This window comes from Asterias rubens, chromosome 18 (assembly GCF_902459465.1).
Source record: "Asterias rubens chromosome 18, eAstRub1.3, whole genome shotgun sequence".
Classification (NCBI taxonomy): Eukaryota; Metazoa; Echinodermata; class Asteroidea; order Forcipulatida; family Asteriidae; genus Asterias; species Asterias rubens.
In genome coordinates, this window is record NC_047079.1 from 1,029,600 (window position 1) to 1,047,112 (window position 17,513).

The 17,513-nt window shown below is 40.3% G+C and overlaps 1 protein-coding gene across 1 annotated transcript in view; it reads left to right on the forward strand.

Moving 5' to 3' along the window:
- Positions 1-3,561: 3,561 nt before the first annotated feature.
- Positions 3,562-17,513, forward strand: part of LOC117302503 — a 28,467-nt gene continuing 14,515 nt past the window's right edge. The window contains exons 1-2 of the mRNA XM_033786465.1: positions 3,562-3,624; positions 11,347-12,204. Of these exons, the coding sequence (XP_033642356.1) occupies positions 11,431-12,204 (774 nt within the window). The 5' untranslated portion in view covers positions 3,562-3,624; positions 11,347-11,430. The remainder of the gene's footprint in view (positions 3,625-11,346; positions 12,205-17,513) is intronic.

Genomic DNA, 17,513 nt, shown 5'->3' on the forward strand with positions numbered 1-17,513 from the left:
TTATACCTCGATGCTAAGCCCAGTTGTTGCTGAGTGTTTACCTTGATGTTCAGCTCAGTGTTAACCTCGACGCCTGCCTCGGTGTTTACCTTGGTGTTAACCTCGACCTTTAAAATTATGATTACCTCGGTGCTTATCCAGTACATTTTTTATCAAGTGTTTTTTTAGGAGCTATTACAAAAGGTGTATCCTTCTTTTATTAAGAAAACTTATAGCCTATTATTTCCGTATCTCGCAACTTATGAATGTTTCGGTATGCCTGCCTATATCATGTTACCGATTTGCTATAATCGATACATCAACCCAATCCCTGACAAACCATTCATCTTTATTCTTTCAATAAAGTCTTCCTTCAAGAAACCTTAAAGGATTTGGGTACTTTTTCAAAATGTCCATAGATTTACCTTAAACTTACAGGGTTTGAAGATAATACGTTTGTAAATGATTAAAATAATTTTCGTCTCATGAGACGAAAATTATTTTCATGACATTGTTTTACTCGTTTCCCCAAAACTACAGCACCTCAGCACGTAGTGTTTTCAGGGAAGCTTTCTATTATCATTATCTTCAAACTGCGTAAGTTTAGTGTAAATCTGTGGACATTGTGTTTTTGGTCCTACAAAAGTTACATAGACCCTTTAACCAAGGTCTGACCGAGGTGACTTGCGTTCCGATTTCAACCACAGTACAGAGTTTTGTAAATAATTCATTGAACCACTTCAGATATTAAAAGTTAATGCACAAAAGTTTAAATTTTAAAATGATGTTCATAATTGGGAACCGGTTTTAGACCTTTGGTTCATCAGGACAGGAGTGGTTGGCAAATTGACCCATTACAACAAAGCTACACGCGGGCACTGCCCGCCACATTCGCCATTTTGTGAGATGGGTCAAACTGCACGAACACGTTATGATAAGACAAATGAGAACGTTGTGTGCCTGAGAAGAAATGCCACAAAGCCTTACGCCCTTCTTTTGGGCACTCAACGAACTGGAATAACAAGGCTTTTGATTATGACATTCGGAATCTATACACACACAATCAAATATTGTTTCCATCATTGAGTTGAATCATCCCCAATGATGTCATAATTAATTGACAAATCAAGAACAGAACTTTGCTCACGTCAATCGTTGGCCACACATGGTCAGTTTTATAGTTGTATCCACTTACATGTATATTAATCAGTCATAATTAATCGGACACCACCTCCCTTCCCCTCCCACTTCCGAAATTAGAATATGTCCCAGTCTGGAACCATAATCAAGTGATCAAACCATCCCATGTGGTTAATATGATAACTTTCTCTGTGTCCCAAACCGAATAAAATGTTTCTACATACGGAATAACACCCATTCCCATCCACAACCCTATCGCCACCAAACTAAATCATTGGAATTCGGAATCTATCCAATTGAGACCGTCTACCATGACGGTAACCAAGTAAACCCATAATTCCCAGTCAACTGATTATAATTCAAATTAGCAATCCGTCCCATTTCAGAACCCAATTAAGTCAATTCTAATCAGTCATCATTCGCGGACAGAAACTTCCAACTCTCCTCATCCGGTAATTTTATCAAATGCTCAGTCGCATCACTGTAATGGTCATTTAATTGGATCGGAAGTGTGCGGCCATTTTCCCCATTGGTAGGGGAGTGAACGGACGTAGATGCAAAACATCACCGTGCCAGGTCAGTTGTCTCCTGTAAATAACTGCACAGGGTTTTGCCCTTTCTCCTAACGCAAGACTCTACTTATAAAACCCGCGGAACAAGAGCTTGAAACAAGAGGGTACAGAAGCTTGACTCGCCCCCGCCTCACTCAGTATTTATTTACGATCTTTCGGGGAACTGCTGTGCGAGCACAAATTAATATACAGCACACTTTATAATTTACTTTTCCCAGAATAAAATAATAATCACTTGGGGAAAATAAAGGGTATCAACTGCTTTCAAATGCAATGCAGATGTACCTTTCCTTTGACCGAAGAGGACAGGACTGTATTCAGAGGAAAATACATCACAAACCCCGTTAGGCATTTGAAAGGCAGTGGACACTATTGGTAATTACTCAAAATAATTATTAGCATAAAACCTTTCTTGGTGACGAGTAATGGGGAGAGGTTGATGGTATAAAACATTGTGAGAAACGGCTCCCTCTGAAGTGCCATAGTTTTCGAGAAGGAAGTAATTTTTCACGAATTTGATTTCGAGACCTCAGATTTAGGAACCTGAGGTCTCGAAATCAACCATCTAAACGCACACAACTTCGTGTGACAATGGTGTTGTTTCTTTCTTTATTATCTCGCAAGTTCATTGACCGATTGAGCTCAAGTTTTGACAGGTTTGTTATTTTATGCATATGCTGAGATACACCAACTGTGAATGCTAGTCTTTGACAATTACCAATAGTGTCCTCTGCCTTTAATTGTAGCTTACAAGTCGTACTATTACTCTCTATCTTCGCAGATGCCCGTGTACTCCTGGATGGTTGGAAGTAATTATAGTTAAGGGATTTTGACCTAATGATACTAGATGTCACAACCAGGATTCAAACCAACACTCGTAGGACTCAGCTATCATAGTCTGGTGGATTGTTGACATTCACGATGTATGTGCACTGACATTACAAGCAGCTACTGTATTTGGTGAGGGGTGACTCTTTGGTTAGTGTGCAAAGAAGTCGATTTGCCCTAAATTTGACACAGCTAATGACAAAATTATCCAAACACAATATGGGATTTCTCTGTCAATTTTTCTTCTGTTTTGTCTGATTTGAAATTGTGCCCACTGTTTTGGTCGAATTGAGGATTGGTGGTTGCAGTTGCCAACCCGCGGTTCGTACGCCTGTGCTGTCCTGCTTATTGTACGTCATTGGCAGTACCAACAAAATGCCAGATAATGGTGCGGGTATCATGACAGCGTTGTCGTGATACACACCTACATACTATTGGAAATCAGAAAGATTATTTGGTAAACTGGATACCAGTGCGAATTGTCAGCAGGAAGTGATTCATTCTGTATTTTGCCATTATTCGGGTAAGAATGCCTTTCTATCTCTTGTTTCACACAATCATTAATAAGCACATAATGAGCGTACCCCCAAAACAACATGAAACAGTTATTAGTGTTATCTCGTCCAAACACGAAACTTTCAAAGGAATTAAGGCACATTTATAATCTAGATGTTGAGGTCAAATGATTTCGACAGTAGCTCACTGAATGTGTAACTACTGTAGATTTTATAGTAGGCCTATACCAGCAACTGTGCCTACCAAAATAGACACAGTGCATACCAGCAACAATATGACATGACCGAGATCATAGGAGTCAAACGATGCCATTGGAGGAACACGCGGTTTTGTAATATTTTAGACGATGTATCATCCATAACAGATTCGACAATATTATATATAAACTTTGTAGTTCTACTATAAAGGGATGAAGGAAATCAATTCTCTATGGTTCTACGCAGCAGTTCATTCCACAAAGAAGTTATTTTTATGCTGTCTGGTTTGTTGCTCCATGCACGAAACACAACATGTGTGAGATTTTAAAAGAAAACCGCTAAGAAGTCTATCTACAGAATCGCAGTTGGGAAGTAACGGGTTACATTATAGGGTGAGTGTGCACTGCATGACAGAGCTGTTATTACTCGGTATCTGGTTTATCTACAATCGTCTATTTCATTATTTTTCTCTACAAGATCCGTAAAGTCCTTTTTATACAAAACGAAAGTTCAACTCAATTATGTACTATGAACTATGGTCAATATATGATGTATGCTGTAACACCATGGGAATCATCTATATAAAATTGTGAGCACAAAACTTGCTAAGAATATCTTACAAAATGTTATAAAAAACACATTTCACCAGCCAAAATTACATTTATTGACATAATGTGACTGGTGCCAAACTCAATATTTACTTAGCAAAGATGTTTTTCAAGCAATATTTTCCACTTGACAGCTTTATGAAATTTGGATACAAAACAACAACAACAACTGCAACAACAACAACAACTGCAACAACAACAGCAACAACAACATCATCAACAAAATAATACCAACAACAGCAACAAAAACAACAGCAGCAACAACAATAACAACAGCATCAACAATAACAACAACAACAACAACAGCAACAACAACAACAACAACAACAACAGCAACAACAACGACAACAATAAGAAACGTGTTTATATTTCAATGTGTAGTTATTGTGTTATATTACATTCGTACTCGTACTCGGAGATGTAGGGAGCCCAACTAGGTACTCGGCTGTTGGACTCGGTACGCTTGCACTTTTTAAACCAGTAGCCTATTGAATGGCCCAAGTACTCGACGTATACTCGAGTACTACACGGGCTGCGTTCATAACTAGTATCTCGGCAGTAGTTGATACTCGAAAACAAAGCTGCTTTATGATAAAGTAGCAAGCTGCTTTATGATAACCTGGCATCCAGATTGAAAGTAATCGAATATGTTCCATAAATATACCAAGAAGAAAGTAAATTGAAATATTTAATACTGATTACTATTCCATGCAATTTCTCTTAAGATAGGCTGTTATCCCTAAGAATGTTGATTTGTGCCATTATCAAAGATCCTACCCATCCACTTCATTCTTCAGTGATTGTCAACAAATCAGGAATTATTCGTCCTCCCCCACCTGCACTAACCGTTTCAGAATGCCTCGGCAGTAGTTGATACTCGAAAACAAAGCTGCTTTATGATAAAGTGGCAAGCTGCTTTATGATAACCTGGCATCCAGATTGAAAGTAATCGAATATGTTCCATAAATATACCAAGAAGAAAGTAAATTGAAATATTTAATACTGATAACTATTCCATGCAATTTCTCTTAAGATAGGCTGTTATCCCTAAGAATGTTGATTTGTGCCATTATCAAAGATCCTACCCATCCACTTCATTCTTCAGTGATTGTCAACAAATCAGGAATAATTCGTCCTCTCCCACCTGCACTAACCGTTTCAGAATGTCATTCTTGCCTAATGCTTGCCACCTGTTCAACTCCAAATTCAAAAAATCATCCCCTGCTTTTGTTCTCTTTCTGCTTTTCCTGGATTACTGGCATCACTCTCAAATTTGTTGGCCTCATTTGAACTTTTAAATAATGGGGAAAAATTTGTTTTCTATTATTGTTCCTCTTTTGTGATGTGTTTTTCCGCTTATATTTTTATGACAGTAGTTGTTGTTTATATATTCATTTTCCAAAAATTCTGTGTTTTTATCATTGATGCACACTGGAAGGCATTTTTGTTATGTTTTTAACGTAATGTGTAGGCCCTAATAATAAATTTAACTGACAAAAGACATTGAGTTGTGTTTAAAGTCTATACATCCACAAAATGCTTGACTCAAGACATTCCTGGCATTAGCTTAGCAGACAGGTCGAGGGCAATATCGCTGTACAGGGCCTTAGTCAAGCATTGTTTGCATAATTCGACGGATTCTCTCCACAAGCTCATGACATTGACCTTGAGTGAACAATGTGCCACAAGACTCGTCAAGCCAAGTCTTGCTTCCTGTGTGCAATATAATTAATGGATTCTCTTTACATCAAAGGCGAACCAGACTACTGGCCCATCGAGCCTCGGAACTCAAGTTGAGGAACAACAAAATGGCTTGTTCACGAACTGACTTTTTGAAACAACCTACATCTAAATATCTAAAAGGCCTTAGTCTATTTATCCCTTTAAATCACCCATCCCCTTCGAAGGTTGTAACAATTGTTGTCTCCTTAATGTGTAAATATAATATGCCTACACAGTCGTATTGTTTGACTCGTGTACTTAATTAGTTAAGATTATCTGTGTTGTGTGCTTGTATATCCTTGAACTATCTTATACAAATATGATTGTAATTTAGCCCATGATTGGGATATAGAATATGTTTGCAATTTAATAATAATAATAATGTCCGTGAACAGAGAGAGAGCAATATACGCGGTTGCCAACATTCATTTATCTTTCAATGTAGACTGCAGATCTAAGATAAAAAAGAGTCCTTCTCAAGTAGGAGTAAAACATCAGAAGAAGGTGATTATCAAACGTTAACCTTGCAAGATCGTGATCTTCTGACTTGCGAGGGTCAACATTTTTACTGAAACTTATTAAATTGCTTCCTAATGAAACTACGAGGTAGTATTTTCACCCTCTTTGCGCGCGTAGTTCCAAGGCCTGTTTTATTGAGCATTACAATTAAGCACTGCTTAGTTCACTCTCCAGAAATGAACCGCTGTGTAATGTGCAACACAACTTATCTTGCATTGGAAAAATGTCATAAGGATAGGTTCAAGGTTCGTCCTCTGTAACATAACCGCTGCACGGTGACCCGCGAATACACTTTCCTTTGTGTGACGTCATACCACGTTGCTGTAGCAACCGCTACAAATGCCTCTGTTTCTCTGTCTTCCTCTTTCTCGTTCTACCGGAGGGAAAACGGACGCCGTGTTTATCTCTGCCGCACAAAGGATACAAGCGAGCGCGTTCTCCTCTAATTCACGCTGGATGGCTATTCACCCTATCAATGGTGTACATACAAAGGGCCAAGTGCATTTTATTAGTCACAACAGGAAACCTACAGATGATTGTTGTTTCTTGCTTCGAATGTGTTTATTTTTATAAAGTACCCTTTTAAGAGGTACTTAAGATAAATGGTTCAAAATACTATTGATTTTCATAAAACGAATACTAGCTTTATATAGATTTCAGTTTCATTGTATTTACATAGCTCAGTTCAGTTGGTCCTATTGTTTTAGGGCATGCATGTTGTGTTTGTATTTTTTCTCTTAATTTGTGTATGATCTCTCTACTCAAAATTGCTGCTAAGAATAGAATAATGTTGTTTTATCGTCACTTGTAAAAAAAAAAATATTAGTACAGTGAAATTCGTTTTGGTTTTGCGTGTCTAAAAATATTATGTTGTATACAAATTACACTAAAAATTAACCATTTACAAAAATACATGGAAATATAATATAAACAACTCTGAAAAGTATTACAATATACAGGCGAAATACGAAAGATAAAAATAGTACGAAGAATTAAAATCAGAAATAGACATTCATGATTAAAACCTGTCATTTAGAACACGAACAGCTGTGGGATAAAAACTCTGCAAAGTACGGTTGGGTCCAGATTTAATTGAACGAAAACGATTCTTAGACCGCATGGGCTGAAAGAGGGAATGTGCTGGGTGAAACTGGTCATCTACTATAGAGAGGGCTCGTTTTTTAACTCGAGAGAGATACAGTTCATCAAGTGATGGAAGTTGGCAACCTATGATTCTACTAGCGGTGCGAACGATCCGGCTGATACGCTTCCGGTCATCGGCTGTTGCATTGCCCCACCAAACGATCATTGAGATTGTGTCAAGACACTCTCAATCACCGCTCGGTAGAACTTCAACAGAAGTGGCTGACTGACATGGAAGCTTCTCAAGAAAAATAATCTTAGCTGACCTTTCTTAGTAATTGAATCTGCATTACATCCCCATTTCAAATCAGATGATAAATGTACACCTAGAAATTTAAGACATTTCACTATTTCCACTTCAGAACCATTAATGACCAAGGGAGCAATAGCTGCAGGATTTTTGCGAAAATCAATAACAAATTCCTGTGTTTTATTGACATTTAATTCTAGATCGTTCTCAGTGCACCAGTTAACAATAGATTGTACTTCAATAGATGTCTCGTCATTTTTAATTAATCCACATACAGTCGTGTCATCAGCGTACTTAACCATAAAATTGCTGGCTGAAGTACTGACGCAGTCGTATGTAAATAACGAGTACAGCAAAGGAGACAAAATGCAACCCTGTGGCGTCCCGGTATTTAAAACCAAGGGTTTGGAGTAACTATTTCCGACTCTGACAATCTGAGAACGATCCAATAGAAAGTCTAAAACCCATTTACAAAGATTAACATTTAACCATAGAAGAGTCAACTTGTCATATAATTTAAAAGGCGAAATCGTGTTAAAGGCCGAGCTGTAATCAATGAATAAAAGTCTGGCATAATTAGGCATTTTTTGATCCAGAAACCGTGTTACATTAAATAATGCGAGAGACACTGCATCCTCTACTGATCTGTTTTTCTTGTAAGCAAACTGATAAGGATCAAGAGTAGGTGAATATTAGCTAAAATATATTGCCGTACCAGAGACTCTAAACACTTTGCAACAATTGACGTCAAAGCAACTGGTCGGTAATCATTTAAACAAACAGGTGTACACTTGGGCACAGGAATGACAAATGAATGTTTAAATACCTTGGGAACATGACAAATCTTCTATGACCAATTAAAAATAATACAGAGAATGTCAAAAAAGTACATTTTTGCATGATCGCCAAAGGCGAGAGGAAATCCCATCCGGACCAGGAGCCTTCTTCTCGTTTAGTTTGGACAAGACGCGGCGGGTATCGTCCAACGAAACCTGAAATGGAGGAAGAAGGTCATCGAAACGAGCATAACATTCATTCAGTTGGTCTGGCAATAACGGATCATTAGATGTTACACCTACGGACTTGGGCTTGTATCCAGTCATTTTATTGAAACTCTTCCACATTTCTTTGGAAATGGTAGAAGAAATACCGTCCTCGAGTTGCCCTTGGTAACGGCGTTTAGCGTCACTAATTGTCTTCCTGACTGTGTATTTCGCCTGTTTCCAAGATGCGTTGTCCCCTCGTTTGAATGCCATGCCATGCGGAGTGCCTTGTCCACTGAACCGTCAAACCAAGGTTTGTCGTTAGGATAACGAGTTGTTGATTTCTTATGCACATCTCCTCACAAAACTTGATGTAATCCATTGTGACATCTGTGCATTCGCCCAAGTCAGCTGAACTGTTTACAAACAAAGACCAATCAGTGCACTCGAAACAGGCTTGTAGTCGCTGAACGCCCTCATCTGTCCATCGAGGAACAAGGCGTTTTACTGGTTTATTGGATTTAAGCCGTTGTCTGTAAGCTGGAACCAGGTGTACCATATTGTGGTCCGAGTTACCAAGAGGAGCTCGCTTTAACGATTTATAAGCGCCCTTGATTGTTGTGTTGGTCCAGAGTTCTATCTTGCATGTTTTACAGTCCACGTGCTGGTAGTACTTCGGTAACCCCTTCTTTAGGTTACAATGATTGAAATCCCCGGTAACAATGAAAACAGCACCTGAGTTCGCGTTCTCATGCTTCGTAATAATGGTAGAAAGTTGGTCAATAGCCGCAGATGCTTTTGCCTCGGGTGGTATGTACACTGCAGCCACTATTAACGAAATATGTTCTCTCGGCAAATAAAATGGCCGACATTTCACGATAAGAGTCTCCAATTCCTGTGTACATGAGTGTGAAATAATCCTGGCATCGGTGCACCACAATCTGATCAGTAAGAAACATAAACCACCTCCAGTAGATTTACCCACTTCAGTAAAATTACGATCTGATCGAAAAAGGGTGAATCCCGAGGGTGTAACTGCCGAGTCAGGGATAGTTGATTTCAACCAGGTTTCAGTGAAACAAAACACTGAACAGTCCCGATAGTCTTTCCGATTATGAATAGTGCAGAAAAGTTCATCAATTTTGTCCCTGAGTGAACGAACATTAGCTAAAAACATACTTGGGAGGGAAGGTTTGTGGTTACGTTGACGCAATCTGGTTAAGAGTCCACCACGCTTACCCCGCTTTCGTCCACTACGATATTGTGTATGAGTTGTGCAGTCATTCGGTCGTTACTTGGCCCATTACAATCTGACAAAATGTTCATCAAACGAAGACGTGAATGTACCTCTTTTGACAGCTCTATCTTCGTGGTGCGAAGTAGAAGAAGTTCATCTCTCCCATAAGCATAAATACCAGAGGATGGGTTGATAAAAAGCGATAATAAGAGTAAAATAACGAGAGCACGCAAAACCGTGTCGCCATACAACGGCGCCATCTTCTGCTTGTCGGATTTATTGTGGTTTAGAAAGGATTACAGATAAAAGGTTTTAAAACAATTTTCAAACATAAACCATTTCGGGATACAAAATACAATGATCCTTTATTTGGGATAATATTCGTTTGTAAAATTGATCAAGAAAATGTCCTTCAGCAAAGACAAAAGATGGTTACTGTATAGTTGTACACCTTGGAGACGACTTCTTACCAATCAACCCTTTTTTAAAGGATTTGTCAGTCTATTTTATCGTTCTGCGACAGTTACATACTTTGGGGAAATATTACAGAAACGTAAAACTGTATATCTTGCCCCCATATAATATAATGCCCTATAATCTGTTTTTCATAAAACACAGAAGGTCCCCTGTAAATAATGCGTAGCGTAAACAACTTACTCGCCAAAGTACCGTGTAATGTGTATAGAATGTGTAAGTCGAGATCTAATAGTAGTAGTTTCTTTCACAAGCTGGAAGCTGTGCAGGCCACATTATTTTCGGCTACGGCTGTTGCTGATACCCCGTTCACACATAGACGCCGCTTCTACGATGGAAAAATTGCTAGGTCAGCATTGGTCTTGGTGTAATCGACAGTAATCGTAGTGGTAGCGAGTCGGAAACACTTACGTAGAAGCAGTAAAGTTGGGAGGAGTCTTCAATTTGCCAAATTGCTGGATTTTGACGGCGATCATACCCCGACTTGGCAACTTTTTGAGATCGGGGTGATTGGTTGATCTTCGTGAAGTCGTTGTGCTGTGTGAACGGGGTGTAAGAATACTACGAAATGAAGTGCGCAAGAGTCCATTTAGGACTCCATTTTGGGACGTCTATTTGTTATAATAAAACCCTGCTATTTAACAGCTGACAATACTTATCTCAAGATATAGTCATAATTATACCGATGGATAAAATAACTGATAGCAATCCCATAGTCTTCTATTATGGTCTAGAGATTGCAACCCACCATTCCAGGGGCGGACCCGACCCAGGATTATTTGCACGGATGGGGTCAGGTGTATCATTTATGTTGTCCTCTTTAATACACGGATGCCTCAGGCTCGAGTGTCTGTGAGTCAATGGGGAATTCTCATGAGACAGCGGACCAGTCTGTTGTAACAAATCCAGCTGATACACCACCTTTCCCTTTTCTTTTCCAAAAATGTATTCTCTTAGAAGCTAGGGTTATGGGTTTTGAACCAAGTTCTTTCCGCAGAGAGTAATTTGTTAAAACCTTGCCAACTGGCAGTGTAACACACATAGGATAATCCTTACACTTATTTTCAGCAAAAACATAAATGTTCACATGTTTTCAAATCCATGAATCATATCATAATAATATGTGGATAAACTCATCTTGTATTTATTTATGTTCGTTATTATTTGTTTTGTTACAGATTGATCCCGTCATTGCACACAATGCATGATGTGTACGGTAAACAACTTCTTGATTCCCTCCAACTTAAATCGCTGTAAGGATAATGGCGGTCAACGACATATTGTACAGCAACTCTATCATCTGGATTATTGTCATTCCCGCCATCGCTTTTGAAAATATCGTCTGCCTTCTTGCCATATCAACTCGTAAGCGTTGGAAGAGCCCGGATGTCCTGCTGTTCTCGCTCATTTTGGCGCACTTTTTCACGCTGGTATTGCCTTTATTGCTCTATGCGGCCGTTATTATTGGCCAGGAACCATGGGAGGAGAGCGCCTGTAAATTCCTCGTGTGGTGCGTGATAAGTTTTAAAATTGTAAACTCTTTGCAGATTTGTTTTCTTTCTATGGATCGTGTGTGGACCTTGAAGTGGCCGAGCTCTTACCGGATCCACAATACAGCTAAACAGAGCATGAGGACGGTTTCGTTTATATGGCTATTCGGACTTTCAATTGGGACCATACCTTTGTTAGTTTGGCCAGTCGATGATTCCAAGATAACTTTAGGATGTAGCGTCATCCCAAACATTGGAGGCTACGTTTACTCGGTGTGTATCGTTGTGATTATCTTAGGGAGCTTCGCTGTAGGAACGGCTTCAGTCACGTCTATCATCGTCGATTTGTTCTTCAGGCAGATGCCGCTAGAGGGCGCACAGGGGCCGGAATTCAAACAGTCAATTCCGGAGATCGTCATAGAGAGTGAAACGGGTGAAAGGACGTCAGCCGTGCAGGGGTCACGTGAGACACAGAATCGGCAAATTTGCATATTGGTATCAATCATGGTGACAGTGGAGTTTTTTGTAAACGGCATTCCATTTGTGGTAAGTATGTAAGATGTTTCTAGTATAATGCAATTCTAGTTAATCAAACTATTTGTTTTCAAATTTCAAAGTACAGAGGCAATTCATTGATTTTAACTGTTGTGAAAAAGCTGCATCAATTTCGTGACTTTATTTGCAGGAATTGAAATTTAAGTGTTCATTCTGAGCATTCAAGTAAAAAAAGGAGAACATTTATTCATAGGCCTACAGTCCTTAAAATTTGCAATTTGTGTTGTCCTTCCTTTTTCGACTTTGACTTAAAAATAACTCGTGGGCTCCAACCAGAGCCTAATATTGAGAAAGTCGGGACTTTCAATTACAAGCCATTTTTGGACAAAAACAGGCTTCAGCGCATACATGGTGCCAGACTACAGGGCCTACTGCCAATTAGGCGAAATCCTAAAACCATCTCAGCTCCCTGTGGAGTATACAGCCTGTGCCGCCAAATATGTAGCGCAATCAAGGCTAATCAATCACAAGAACCAACTCTGCCCTCACAGGTACGCATTTACCCCTGGGAGGAGAGAAGCAATTATAGTGAAGTGTCTTGCTCAGGGACACAAGTGCCACGACCGGGATTCGAACCCACACTCTGCTGAACAGAACATGGTATTTGAAGTCAGATTCAAAACGAAGAGTTGTGCCGTCCCTCGTGTGGACAGGAGGGTCACTGATGTTGTAAGCTATCACCTTGGTCTTTTTTTGTGTTCAGCTGTAGGCCAACTTTCAGGCACTCCTCCTCGACTGACAGTAACAGGTCCTGGGCTTGCTCAATCGTGTTTGAAACCAATGCAATGTCATCCACAAAATCCAGGTCAGTGACTGTCACAGGAGGCACACGTCGGCTCTTGCGGGGAACTAAGGTGAAACCCAGCTCTTCTTCTCTACCGCCAATTGCCTTTCTCAAGGCATGGTCAAAGACAATGATGAAGAGAAAGGGGCCAAGATGTCACCCTTTAGTACTCCTGCTCGGATGTGGAAGAAATCGATGACCCCATCTGGTGAAGTGACCTTTGGATTGTTCACCTTTGACCTGAATCTGACGTCATAATGACCTTTAATAAGCACTGCATCAAATTGCTTAAGCAGTAATTGATTAGAATAATTGAAATTGCTAGAATCTTACTGGTTTTCCGCTAACCGTTTCTAAACAATGTGGCAATCACTTTTGTTGGTGTTGAACAGCCGTATGGCATTTTGCGCTGCGTAGAAAATGTGCCTCCCGTTATTGAGTTTATAATTGTAGACAGGGTAGGATTGTAGGAAGGTGGGAATGATGGGTTGTTTTATTGTCAATACCATTGGAAATAATGCTTAATCTTTAAAATGGGGCACCCATACGATCAATGTTTTTAAGTGTGTGTTGTTATTGTTGTAGTTCAGTGCTTACCTAAACCAATGGTGAGTCGCGTTGGCCTTGTCTACACGGAGGAATAATAAATAAAACCAAGTGAAAGCTTAACTGGATTGACAACGGACTGCCGCATGACCAGGCCGCAGGGTGCTGCCCAGCCACCGGTCACGCCCGACTGGTTTATTGCATAATAGTCACAATAGACACTAACAACAATAACACCAATCACAACACTCTTCCCCCTTATGTTTTTTTTTTTTTTTTTTACATCACTTATTAATTATTTACAAAGTTGATGTGGAATTTTTTTTTATACTAATTATAGAAAAAGGAAGAAAACAAATACAAGCTAGTGGCACTTAACAGGGCACCATACAATTGCCTCGTTGCCCCTGGGCCCAATTAAATTGATCTGCTTAAGCACAAACAACTACCGATGAGCACAACAGAATAATGCTTACCAGAATGAAGTTGCCGGCCAAAGTACCATGTCACCTATGGGTTTTTTTCTTTTCTTACCTTGAATGTGAAGCTTTCACTGAATAAATACTTAACAGGTTGAAAAAGTAATGTTTCCTTTATCTCATTTCTCAAGCCTTGAGCAAACATAGTGTTTCCTTGTGCATACAGTGAAGTTACCAGTAGATGCTATAACTATTTCAAAACGCCACAAAATGTACCAAGATAACACAAATTAACAAAAAGTACAAAATTTACTTAGAGCAGATACCGAATATTAATTTTAAATTGTCCATGTAAAAGAAATACGCGTTGGCCCGTCAATTAAGGGTCACAGGAATGGAGGGTTATTGTTCAAAGTGGTTCGGGATACATGTCCCGTGTTTTCATAGTGGCCCGGGATACAATCATATCCCGTGTGTTGCATACGCAATGCATCATGACGTCATTGGCCTCCATTCCTCTGATCTTTGCTACTTCATGTGCCACGAATCTTGCCATAGTAGGGAGACTGAAAGTTTTAACATCGTTGAGTTGTTTTGGGACTAAGTAGGGCGCGTCTGTTTCTAGAAGGAGTCGTTCTATTGGAATTTCTAGTGCCAAATTCTTGGGTCCCGGTGCACCCCACGTTAGAAGGGGTGTCAATCCTACATACAAGCTTGGGAATGCATCGCACCATTTCTTAGCCTCCCTCCATTCCTGTGTGAAGCAATGGAGGTGGATTTTCCAATGTCTTGGGAGGCAAGAGGAAACAATGTCAAAGCAATAACTGTCGGCATCTCTGCAGTGAATGATAACAGGTTTTTTGAATTCTACTGCAATGGCGAGGAGTTTGCGGAGTATGGTTTCTGGGTGTTTCGATTTCGGCCATAATTGCCTGAATAGTCCAGGCCGACTTCTCCCAGGGCACATACTGTGGGGTGTTCCAGTAAAGACCAGATCAACTCTTCTGTATCCCGAGAGAACTCGCCCGCCTTTTTTGGGTGAAGTCCTATTGATGCATAAACTGCACGGTCCGACATTAATCGCACCAAAAGTTCGGTGTTGCAGTATGTTTCTGGGTCGCAAAAATTGGCTATGCAGCCCAGAAAACCATCCGATTCGTAAACTGAATCTCTATCGCTTAAGGCTCAAGGTTCCAAAGTAGTTGGCGCGATGTAGCAGGCGATCGACATGGCAGTGTGAGTCAATGAATGACCCTGTTTGCCGCTCGTTATATGGCTTATATGCGAGTATGCGCAGGAGTGTTCTCCAATGAAAGATTGAACTGACCCGTGTGGGTGATATCAAACTTCGGTCCACTATTGGGGGGTGGCCGATGTGAGCATCATATTTATTCCATATTGCTAATTCCTCTTCTTTAAAAGAGGAATTTTTATCCCCTAAATTATTTAGTGACACAAACTTAAGTAGGTCATCTGAGGATTTTACACCTAAAATGTTGCAAAGGTAAGTGACAAACCCTTCTGTCAGGAATGCTAGTTCTTGGAGGGAGCGATCTGTACAAAATTGGCCGTGTGACTTAATATGGCTAGCTATCTCCCAGTTCCGGCATTCCCAGCAGGAGAGCAGGGGGTATATGAACCACCATCTTGGGCAGATGTGGTGGCGGATCACATGTCTCTTTAGCTGTTTGGTGATATGACCACAGCCAGGTTTTGGGCATGCCTGCTTCACAGTCTTACGTTTTCTTTTGGGTCGTAGTGAATTATTGTTTCCTTCTGTGTCACTTGTTGCCAAACATTCAGTGTTGTTTCGTTGGTTCGCCTGTGATTGTCTCTGACTCCTCTTCCCAAGTATAGTCTGGCACGAAAAACTGTTCCTCCATCCTATTAAGTTGTCATAGTGGAAATTGTTAAACATTAAAATTATCTCTTAACCAAGAAGGCTGCCTACTCCCTCTACCACTGCGTGTGGTGTATACACTGTGATTCTTAATTATTGGGGCCTCTTCCTCATTGTGATGTTCGTTTGGGGCTTTATCTTGTAAGCCTATGGCTACCTCTATATGACCAAATAACCGATTACGGAGCCTCCGCAACCAAAAAGGGATTTCCCTATCTTCACATTTCTTGATCAAATTATGATGGAGGACCTGACTGTTTTTTCGTCCCTGCACTTTGTAAAGTACTGGGGAGAGAGCTTCGACTATCAATAGGGGTCCTTGCCAGATAGGTTGCAGTTTACGTGATTGTCCAACTTTGTGTGATTTATTGAGTTTGTATACAATGTCTCCACTTACGAAGGAGGTGACATTGGTGTGCGAATCATAGTACCTTTTTTCACAAACTTACGAGTACCCAATTTTATCACGCGCTAATGAGTGAACTTTTTGCATCCTATCTTTCAAGTCCCTGACGTATGCGTTTGGCTCGTCGGACATGTTGGTATTTGATGGTAGGCCAAAAACCAGTTCTATCGGTTGTCTAACCTCTCTGCCCAGCATCATTAGGTTAGGAGTCATTCCTGTATGGCGGTTAGGAAGGGAATGAATGGTGGCGGTAAGTATGGACAGGTCTTCATCCCAATTCAAAGTATTACCCTTTAAATGGCATCTCATAACTTGAAGAAGAGTCCGATTATATCTTTCAACCTGACCGTTTGAGCAAGGTCTGTAGGGTGTGGTTCTCGTCTTTGAAATTTCCAGTAGGTCACAAACTGCCTGAAACAGTGAACTTGTAAAGTTCCTCCCCTGATCCGTATGAATTTGCATGGGGCACCCAAATCTTGCAATGAAATTGTCTATTGTCACTCTTGCGACGTTTTTGGCTGTTTGATCGGCTAGAGGGTAAGCTTCTACCCATTTTGTAAATTGACAAACCAACATTAGTATGTATTGATTTCCCGATGCTGAAGGTGTAAATGGGCCCAATATATCAAGGTGAATTCTTTCGGCTGGTGCTCCAGCGTGGTATCTTGTCATAGGTGCCTTGGCTTTGAGTGATGGTTTTTTATACGTGTTACATTCTTTGCATGTCTTCACGTGAAGGGCAACATCGTCTTTCATTTTATACCAGAATGATGTTTGTCGTAATTTCTGTAAGGTTCTAGTTATTCCCGGATGCCCGGCTAACTTGGTGTCATGACAAAGTTGGAGGGCTTCACCTTTTAGAGGCGTGGGCACCAACATAAGCAATTTATCACCGGTTGTATCAGCCCACCTGTAGTACAAAACTCCCTCTGACAGCTGTAGGAGGGGAGCGTTGGACCAAAGGTATTTTCCCGCAGGTGACAATAGTTGTAATTCGTGTTGGGCTGGAATAAATTGGTTTTGCCTCGATTCTTCCTTCCATTTTACCAAATATTTCGAGTCGAGGTCCCCGAGCTGCAGAGCCCTTAATTGGTGGTGAGAATATTTTGTGAATAGTGACGGTCCCTTCGATGGTTCCTTACATGGGGTCTTCCCTGCATCCAGTAAAAACTGGTTGTTTGGGTTTGGTTCATCCCGATCGTGTATTGTGTCAAGTACAGGGGCCATTGCCACGTCCAGTATAAT